Raw genomic sequence first — 10,343 nt, 5'->3', positions numbered from 1 at the left:
TTTGAGAGCTGGCAGGTGTGAGTACCCCTGGTGACTGTTCTTTTCACTTTATCAGAACCTGAGCTAAAAAACCGCATCAGCTGATGATGACAGCAGAGGGTGGCAGGGCTGGGGACCCAATATTCATTCCCAGGCTGGTGGAGAGTGAGTAAATGTGGTTCCAAAACTAAACGAGGGAAGTCAGAGACTCTTTCCAACGTTACCTGATGGCTTCTGGCCAAAGCAAGGAAGTACGGTGGAAAGTGTTGGGTGGTGATGGTACAAAAAGGGAGTTGAGCAGGAGGAAGGAAAAAGCAGCACCCCTCAATTAAGGTGGGGGAGAAGATATGGGGAGAGCCCTGAATTCCTCACCAAAGGCCAATTTCAGAGGGGAGCAGAGGGGGTTACAATCTATGCTTCGGCCAAGGGTGGTGGTGGAAAGTTAAGAAGGGACAATGGCTTGGTGGGGGGTGTGGTGGGGGGCATCATTTAAGACTTAAAAAAAGCAGGGGTGCAGCTGGAGCACCCACACACACCCAGCAGTAGTCCCACAGGCTGTGACCTGAAACCTTCACACCTACTCTAGCAAGCCAACCCAAGCTGAAGGGCTGTTGCAGGGAGGGAAGGAGGGAGGGAGGGAGGCAGGCAGGGAGGCAGGGGGAGGAGAAAGGGGGAAGGCAGAGACCCCAGGCCATGTTATCAGCAGCAAGGTGATTGTGTGATGTGTCTTTTCACAGTTGAGTTAGATGTGCCCCACCAGTTATGATGGGAATCAATTTAAATATACTTTCTTGATCCCCGAAGTTCAACTATGTGGACAGTGGTTACACTTGACAGGATGATTTGTTATAGCACAACTTATATATTTTAGATGGACAAAAAAATTAGTATCGTTTCCAGTATCTTAAGATAAATTGCCTTTGAATGGGAGCTTCCTTTCCAGTACTTTGAGGTCTACAAGACGTATCTAGAAAACTTACTACTGTGGAAAATGAAGACTGCTTAAATCGAATGGGAGGGGGGTAGGGGGAGGGCCTGTGGTTTTTCTTTTTGATTAATTGCTGTAACACTGTCCTTCGGGCGGCTGAGGGAGTTTCTTTTTTTTTTTTTTAATTTTTTTTTCAACGTTTTTATTTATTTTTGGGACAGAGAGAGACAGAGCATGAACGGGGGAGGGGCAGAGAGAGAGGGAGACACAGAACCGGAAACAGGCTCCAGGCTCCAAGCCATCAGCCCAGAGCCTGACGCGGGGCTCGAACTCACGGACCGCGAGATCGTGACCTGGCTGAAGTCGGACGCTTAACCGACTGCGCCACCCAGGCGCCCCTGCTGAGGGAGTTTCATGTTTTCTTTAGACATCATTAGGTGCCGGAGCTCTTGCAGGACGACTTTGATGCTATATGAATTCTGCCATTTTGCTAGCACTGATATGGCTCTTGGGTCCACCACTCCATTAATATTAATTTTTGTTACAAATCTTACAAAGGGGGGTGCTTCTGGGTATTTAGGTCCACATTCTATTTTAAGGCTGTATATTTGGTTTTCATAAATTGTTCTCGGAGGCCCAATTATCATCCCTGTCCATCTTGTAAGTGTCATGTCTTCGTCATCTTCTAGACCCCAGCTAACTGTGCCATCTCCTACTCCTTTCTGGCCTTCTTCCAGTTCTTCCAACAGTCGAAAGTTGCGAGGGACTTTTACTCCCGAGCCCGTGGTGGCTGCCATCTTGCGTTGCTGTCGCTCCTGTCTCTGTCTCTCTCAAAAAAAAAAAAACATTAAAAATTATAAAATGAAATGTGTCAACATTTGGATGGACGATATAATTCAGTGAACCAATAATTTCCAAATGACCAAAATCATGCAGAGGTAAAAGATTTATTGAAAGAGGGGGCACCTCACTGGTTCTGTTGGTTAAGCATCTGACTTTGGCTCAGGTCATGATCTCACAGCTCATGAGTTCAAGCCCCGCGTCAGGTTCTATGCTGACAGCTCAGAGCCTGGAGCCTGCTTGGGATTCTGTGTCTTCCTCTCTCTTGCCCCTTCCCCGCTTGTGCACGTGCTCTCTCTCTCTCTCTCAAAAAAAACAAAAACAAAAACAAAATACAAAAAACAAAACACATGCACATAAAAAAATACAAAGGGGAAAAAAGCTTATTAGACAGCAACAGAAACAAATTACTAACAGGGGAAAATTCATTCACTGTATTTCTTATCTCAGGGACTCTTTCTAAAGAAAATCCTGCATTTGTGTGATTGATTGTTTTCCCTGTGTGCTAAGGATGATATATTGTATAGAAAGGGAAGCAGAACTGGAACGGGGCTAAAGCAAACCACTGGGCTTTTATACTGGACAGGAGGGAACATTTTGGGCGAAGAGGTAGGAAGAATGGATCCAGGAGACCAAGGGCATGCTGGGCGTGCTCACCTGTGCCCTGGGCAGGAGATCCAGCACCCAAGGGTGAAGAACCCTATGTTTATCTTTTTCCTTGAACTAAAACAAGGTGACCTTCCAAGGTTGGTGTTGATACATACAGAATGTAAGATATTTCTTGAGGTACATTTGTAATTATTAGCTCAAAGAAGGTGTATGCATGTAGGCAGAGGGGATGACAGAAAAAAATGGGGTAAACTTTAAGCCTGGTGGAGAAGTAAAATTTGCAAGGATTGTAAATTATGAGTTAATGCTGACTTATTTATTTATTTATTTATTTATTTATTTTTAATGTTTATTTATTTTGGGGACAGAGAGAGACAGAGCATGAATGGGGGAGGGGCAGAGAGAGAGGGAGACACAGAATCGGAAGCAGGCTCCAGGCTCTGAGCCCTCAGCCCAGAGCTTGATGCAGGGCTCGAACTCACGGACCGCGAGATCGTGACCTGAGCTGAAGTTGGACGCTTAACCGACTGAGCCACCCAGGCGCCCCAATGCTGACTTTTTTAAATTAAAATTCACACAGAGCAAATTTCTGGTTGATGACTGAATTTTGATTTAAAGAATATTTTGATTTCTGAGTCTTACACTTTCCCCATGTAATAAGATAAAGTAGATGAGTCAATAGTGATTATACTTTCCTTCTCCCCAGCCTCCTTGTCCATACTCCCAAAGCTGTTGACTGGATTTTGGCTGAAATAAGTCAAAGAATGATAAGACCCCGTTTTTATTGTAACAGTTTTGGGAACATGGCCCAGTAAACAGTTGCATATGCTTTTAGAGACAAGAGCTAGAAAAGGAGACTATGCATAATAAAACAGCACAGCCTGAGTCACAGACCTGGGGAGCTCTCATCTGATGTACATCGATCTTATTCTGATATTGCTTCTTATTTAAACTATTCCTTTGGTCATATCCACAAAAGAAAGATGGAAATATGTTCAGACAAGCTGAGATTTTAGGAAGCACTACAAAATAGCACACGTGTTTTTAGCCACATCCATCCTAAGTGAGAAAATGCTTCGTATAGGAGAACAACCTGCAGAAAGAAGGTGCTGGAGAATAGGGGATGTAGTCATGGCCATCTGACTGTGCAGATGGTCAACAAATAACCTTGGCTGAAACGTGTGGAGCACTGGGAGAATCTGGGTTCACTGATCCAGAATCTATTCTGTGTCATTCACACATGTGTGCTTGTGTGTGTGTGTGTGTGTGTGTGTGTGTGTGTGAACTAGATGAAACCTACTGAGCTAAAGTGGCAAAGATCCTAGAGTCTTCAAGGAAATAGTGTACAAAAAGTACTTAGAATACTAAGACTTTGTCAGCTTTATTTGTGTTTGGGTATGTTACATGGTTCCTTTTTCCTGCCTTTGAAAAATGTTACTTTCTTAAGGCTTGAAGATATGGTACTCTTTAGAAAATGGCATGGAGAAGACTCTATTGAATTCCACCGTTGGTTGTGAATGCTTAAAATCGAGTTGAAATGTTGTAGTTCTGAAAACTTTTGAATGACGTAATGGGCAAAACAATGGAAATCTGAATTACAGTGAGATCAAGTTATTTCCGCTCTGATTATTTGATGATGTATATACATCAAGTTTTCCAGGCTGTTTTTCATTTTTGGTTTGTTTTCCTTTTAAGGGGAGAATTTCACAAAGTTTCCACCTGATAGCAATTTTCCCGGAATGTATGTAGGCAGGGATTTTCAATTCGAACCACTAGAGGACAGAATAGTATCAGTCACTAGAGAGGCTGCTCAGTGTGTCAATAAAAAACAAAGTAATTCTAGGTATTCATACGTCTTACTGCATCTGGTTAATTAACGTAGCACCAGGCTATGTTCATCCTTAACGACCACAGCTAATGCTTTGTTGTTGTTGTCATTGTTGTTGTCTTTTGTTTTTACCAGCATTCAGCCATTCAAATATGCTTCTTACTTCTTAGCAAAGTGATACCAGGTGATAAAGTTATTAAAATCAGGATGGGAAAAATTACCCCCAATTCCCTTAAAAGCCAATTATATTGGATGGTGTGATGCAGTCAGATTAGACAGTACATAACAACACAGAACTGGTGTTAGGCTGACATCATCATTTTAAAGCCTGCCTTTCCCCTTTGTTTTGCATTATTTATTTATTCTAGATTCCCATAAATATATTTGCTATTTAAATAAAATGACAGTTGGAACATTTTAGTACACATTGTTTATAAGCTAGTTATCACAATCAATAATGTGATCAGTAACATGGGTTTTCAAACCAACTTGTGAAAATTAATAAAAAGAAACCTCAATAAAATGGAGTCAGGAGGTTGGGCAGGGGGAACACTCCTGCCTTGCCAGCCCTACCAATCAAAGTCAGTTGCGAATCCAACCGGAAGACATGGGCCTTGCGAGCCAATATTACTTTACTATTGGCAATAGTCCAGCCAGTGAGAGACAGTCACAATTCAGCCAATGGGAAGCCACTATACTTTGACCTCCTAGTTTACTCCAATGGACTTTTTGTTTATAACAGCTACCCTCCCCAGCAACCCCACTCTCCCACTTTTCTCTATAAAAGAACATTTCCTCTTTTTTTTTCCGAACTTGTCTACTGTTTTGCTATACCTTGCTGTGCCTGATTGCAATTCTGTGCTATTCCCAAACAAACCCATCGATTGCTGGCAAAAATTTAGCAGTTTTATTTTAAAAAAATTTTTTTTAACGTTTTATTTATTTTTGAGACAGAGAGAGACAGAGCATGAACGGGGAAGGGGCAGAGAGAGAGGGAGACACAGAATCGGAAGCAGGCTCCAGGCTCCGAGCCATCAGCCCAGAGTCTGATGCGGGGCTCGAACTCACGAACCGCGAGATCGTGACCTGAGCTGAAGTGGGACGCCCAACCGACTGAGCCACCCAGGTGCCCCTAACAGTTTTATTTTTTAAGGCTAACAAACTACTGGCAAAAATTCAGAACAATCTATTCCTATTTAACATGAGTCTGGATGCAGGTGAATATTCTTTACCCAAGTGAATTTAATGGCTATTACAGTATTCTATAAAATGGAGGGCCCATTGTTTATTTATCTAATCCTTTATAATAGCACATTATTATGGCTATTCTTTCTGCAGGTTGTTCTCCTATACGAAGCATTTTCTCACTTAGGATGGATGTGGCTATAAACACATGTGCTATTTTGTAGTGTTTCCTAAAATCTCAGCTTGTCTGAACATATTCCCATCTTTCTTTTGTGGCTATGACCAAAGGAATAGTTTAAATAAGAAGCAATATCAGAATAAGATCGATGTACATCAGATGAGAGCAATCATCTTTTATATAAATAATGCTGCAATAAAAAATTGGGCACACATTTGGACAGGTGTAGTTCTGTAATATAAATATCTAGAACTGCATTTTCTGGGTTCAGTGGTTCAAAAATTTCGGTAGATTTTACCAAATTAATCGCCCATGTTTGAGAATTATACGCCTCTACTGTGTATAGGTATGTGCTCTTACCCCAATCATCACCAAACCATCTTGTTTATCGGATTTTTTATTTATATAAATGATCGCCAGGGAGGCTGGTTTTTTGATATATGTATATTATCTACTTGTAGCTCTGTTTTTGTAATTGGCACTGAGTTGTTAAACTTTTCTGAGTCCTTTTTATATTGAAAATGTTAGCATCAATCATATGTTTCAAGATTTTTTTTCGTACATCTTTAAATTTCTTGATAGTTCTCTATCGGGCCGACTTAAAAAAAATCACATATTAAAATGTGTTGCTCTTTTCTCTTCTGGCCTTGGGTTTTCACATCACTCAGAAGAACTTTCCCATCTGAAGATTAAAAAATATTTTCAAATTTTATTTTGATTTCATTATTTTTTTAATTTGAGCCAAGGAGGGGCAGAGGGAGAGAGAGAATCTTAAGGGGGCTCCACACCCAGCACGGACCCCAATGTGGGGCTTGATCTCACAACTGTGAGATCATGACGTGAGCCGAAATCAAGAGTCAGAAGCCTACCTGACTGAGCCACCAGGGCACCCCTAACGCTTTTTACATACATGGTTTTTTCCCTCGTATTTAACAGGGTTTTTTTTTTCCTTTCATATATTTATATCCATAACCGTTCAGTGACTTAGCAACTTTTATTGTACTCACGTAACAGCTGGGTGGTCTTAGAGAGGCAGTGACATGCTCCTGGCCACAGAGCCCTGTTTGTCAAAGCTGCTATCGAAACCCAGATGATCTCCCTTTACAGCCAACCTGCTCATTTCCTTTTATCCCTTAAACATCAAATTTCATTTTGCGTATTATGGGAGATTAGAAATCTCATTTTTTTTTTTGGTCCCAAAGAGGCTATTTTCCCAACAACGTTAATTGAATCAGTCAACCTTTCCTTATTTATTTCGAAAACAACCATTATTCTATTATCAGTCCTCATTTATACGTATCTGCCAGGGATCGTAAAGCAATTGCATTTGTTTTTGTTCCAGTTTCAACTTTAAAAATTCCAATTTCTAAAATTGTTTTTAAGTAGAGGTTACATATGTGTCCACAAAAAAAAAAAATACCCTTTTTTGCCAAGATATATGAAAATTCAATTCAAATTATTATCGGAAAGCGTAACTCCTTCCCAGGCTCTTCCATCTGGATTCTGCTCATGCACCCTATTCCCCCAGCCTTTGCACCGTGGAACCCCTTAGGATTCTCCTTTTACCTCTCTTTCTAAATCTAAATTTGAAGAGGGGATCTCTCCTCAAATCGTCTCTAACTACATGGAATGTTTGCCTTTTTTCTGATCCCTGCCCCTGCTCTGCTGGATCCATTCTTCTATCCATCTCACAATTATTTTCTTCCTATATATTATAAAAATTGCTTTCTATTGTTTTCTGGAGATCATTCCACTTCTGCATCACTTTCTACACTTTTATATATGCATATAATGGAGCATGACAAAAGACCCCCAGACCAAGCAGACAGAGGCACAATCTTCCTTACAGGGTACCTGAGAGGAAGAAGCTGTGAATACACATGCATTTGCTTTTTGTTTTGCTCCTATGAATATTTCAATGCGTGTGACGATCGCTTGTATAATATATTTAAATACAAAACCAAATCAGGACTTAAGAGTTGATGAGGGAGGAGGGTGTAGGGGGTCTCCTGATGATTCTGACCCACAGGCACCATGGAATGGCACTGCTCAGGATGCTTGAGGAAAGATAGCAACATCTTGGTTCCCTTGTGTTCAGAGGACGTAGCATGGGCCCCAGTTTCTGTGGCTCGATCTCTGCTCTTGAGAACAGATCCTCTGAGTGTTAGATCCTCTGAGTTAGCATTAGTAAGTATCACTTTTCAACCCAGGGGCTACCAAACCATATCGCTTGTGTGGGCACCGGATATGTTCAACATTTCCACATGGAGAGACGCTGCGTCGCCTTCTTCGTTTCCTCAATTTTCCTTATTCTCTTAACTTTTCAGCAGGTTTTTTCATGGAAAGATAGCACCTGCTGATTTCACCCTGACATCCTCCCAGGCCAGGGGCTGTATTCTTTTGCTTTCAACAGAGAGGCTTATTCCCTGGGAAATTCTCTTAATTCCCACTGTTAGTGCCTCACTGCTCAGGAGGGGAACTTCTTTTTTCTCCTCTCCCGCCCCTACTACGGCCACCTGCTGATGAAGCCCAGGGAGGAGTTGCTCCATCCGGGTCTCGTCCCAAATAACAGGAGATCCTCTGTGCCGCGAGGCTGAAAACCTGCTGGCACCTCACGTGAAGGATACGATGGCTTGGTCTTTTGTCAGTGCCTGGCTCTCTTCCATCAGCTACTGAGGGACTCGGAAGGTCCCTCCTATTCTCTGGGAGTGACAGAAGCAAAATTCTCATTTGGTACAGAAGTGTTAAGATCCCCTTCCTGTCCAAATTCTACCCTCAAGTCTGAACCCCGCCCAGGAAGCAAGTGGGGCTGGAGCAGAGTTAGGACCCAGGTAGGGGTGTATCCATCTCTCGAAAAACATGTTTTTATTGGGTCTGAGTTTCACAGTTTATTGGATGTATATCCAGCATTTGTTTCATCATCTGAATTGCCTCAACATATGTACATACTGTATTATATTTTACATTTTTTCTTAAGTAGGGAAGATACCTAATTTGAGCCTAAAATAGCACTGCCTTTGGATTCACACCAGCAGGCGTTTACGTCAGGGGTCTTAGAGTGGGCTCACATTTACATTAGATGACAAGGAACATCCTAAGAAGAACCCATTCTGAGGAAGAAGAAAGTTAATTCACAACCTGGTCCAATTCTCATTACCCAGCTTGGGAATAGAAAGTCAGTTCTGATAAAGCCATGATGATGACACCAGGATCACCCTTGGCCTCACCCGAAAATGCTGTATCTAAATGATGTGAAAGAGAAGGACAGTTGGTGTTTTATTGTTCTTGTTGTATTCGTTTATTTTTAATATGTCAGGCATTTGTTGCATACAGCTACCTGAGAGAGATGCTTTAGGGAAAGAAATCTTTCCTCCAGAACTGAGCCCTCTACCCATGTGTGTATAACGCGCATGTAGTTTTTGATGTCTAAGGCCTCAGATATGGGCCCAAGTGGTCCAAGGAACTTTGCGTCTAGAACTTAGAGATGAATCTGCTGGGGAGATCTCTAACATCCTTTCTGTACAGGACCCTTGATTGTGTATCTTCTGAGACAATCTCCCTGTAGAAGGCTACGGCTGAAACCCTGAAATATCCGAACACCTCTCTTTGCCCTTCTAATTTCAACTCATGGTAGAAATCCGCCCAGCAGGGGCGCCTGGGTGGCTCGGTCGGTGAGCGTCCGACTTGGGCTCAGGTCATGATCTCACGGTCGGTGAGTTCGAGCCCCGTGTCGGGCTCTGTGCTGACAGCTCAGAGCCTGGAGCCTGTTTCGGATTCTGTGTCTCCCTCTCTCTGCCCCCTCCCCTGTTCATGCCCTGTCTCTCTCTGTCTCAAAAATAAATAGACGTTAAAAAAAAAAAAAAAAAAGAAATCCGCCCAGCCAGAGGGATTTTGAGGACAATTTTGTTGGTTTATTTATTTCAGTTCCTGAAACCCACCCACCCACAGAGAATGCATCCTCTTTCTCCCCCAACCCTCAGTAGGCACAAATGGGTCCTTCAAGGTATTTCTCGTGTAATCCCATAATTTGCTCTGGAAATATGCTTATTTTCTTCCCAGTTCCATTGAGCATCTTTCCTTCCTCCCAAGGAATGAGAATAAATGAGGAGCTGTTACTACACAAATTCCACTATACCGAATAATATACCAGCTAAGAATCCAATTTTTAGCGCTCTCAAACTAACTCCCTTTTGATCATAAGTATTTTTATCCACATTGATAACCGCTTTGTTCATCTGGCATGAGCCCGAATGAATTTCTGTTATTTGGAATAATTAAAGTCTCTCCCAGGGAAATATTTTATTTATTACAAGGCGAATACGGAAACTTGGAATAAATTTCACTACAACAAGGCACACTTAGATCTCTTATGTAGAAAAAGTCACATGATTTATGGGTCAAGGGTAACCTTGTTCTTTGTTCTCCTCAAACCTTGCTCCACCCTTCCCAACAGGTACACATCTCCACCTTCAGTGACTAAAACGTGTCTGACCAGGTTTCTATACTTCCAAGAAGATGGATTCTACTCGCATTGAAGGTAAAACCATGGAACCATTTTTGTGTTATGATCATTTCCCTGCATCACTGTAATGTGACTCTGGCTACTTGTCTCTAGATACCACATGCTGGCTATCTTCTGCTTACCCATAATATTTCAAGTGTACAAGCCAAAGAAATAAGGACATTTTCCATCAAATCTCTACTAATAGTGGGTGGAAAGCTAATTCACCCACTTTGGACAGTAACAAGACAAGTGCTTTTTGAATACAACAATGGGAGGAGTGCTACACTCCATA

The 10,343-nt window shown here is 42.0% G+C and overlaps 1 protein-coding gene across 2 annotated transcripts in view; it reads right to left on the bottom strand.

The window, feature by feature from the left end:
* Window positions 1–1,074: 1,074 nt before the first annotated feature.
* The window catches only part of LOC106986379 (ubiquitin-conjugating enzyme E2 variant 1-like), a 77,514-nt gene continuing 68,245 nt past the window's right edge, over window positions 1,075–10,343 (bottom strand). Inside the window, exon 2 of one of the 2 annotated variants that reach the window (XM_053205033.1) lies at window positions 1,075–1,734. In XM_053205033.1, coding sequence (XP_053061008.1) covers window positions 1,279–1,734 — 456 coding nt within the window. In that variant the 3' untranslated portion in view covers window positions 1,075–1,278. The remainder of the gene's footprint in view (window positions 1,735–10,343) is intronic. The other variant, XM_053205034.1, reaches the window with a different exon arrangement.

Source organism: Acinonyx jubatus, chromosome D4 (assembly GCF_027475565.1).
Source record: "Acinonyx jubatus isolate Ajub_Pintada_27869175 chromosome D4, VMU_Ajub_asm_v1.0, whole genome shotgun sequence".
Lineage (NCBI taxonomy): Eukaryota > Metazoa > Chordata > Mammalia > Carnivora > Felidae > Acinonyx > Acinonyx jubatus.
This window is presented reverse-complemented; position numbering and strand designations above follow the sequence as displayed.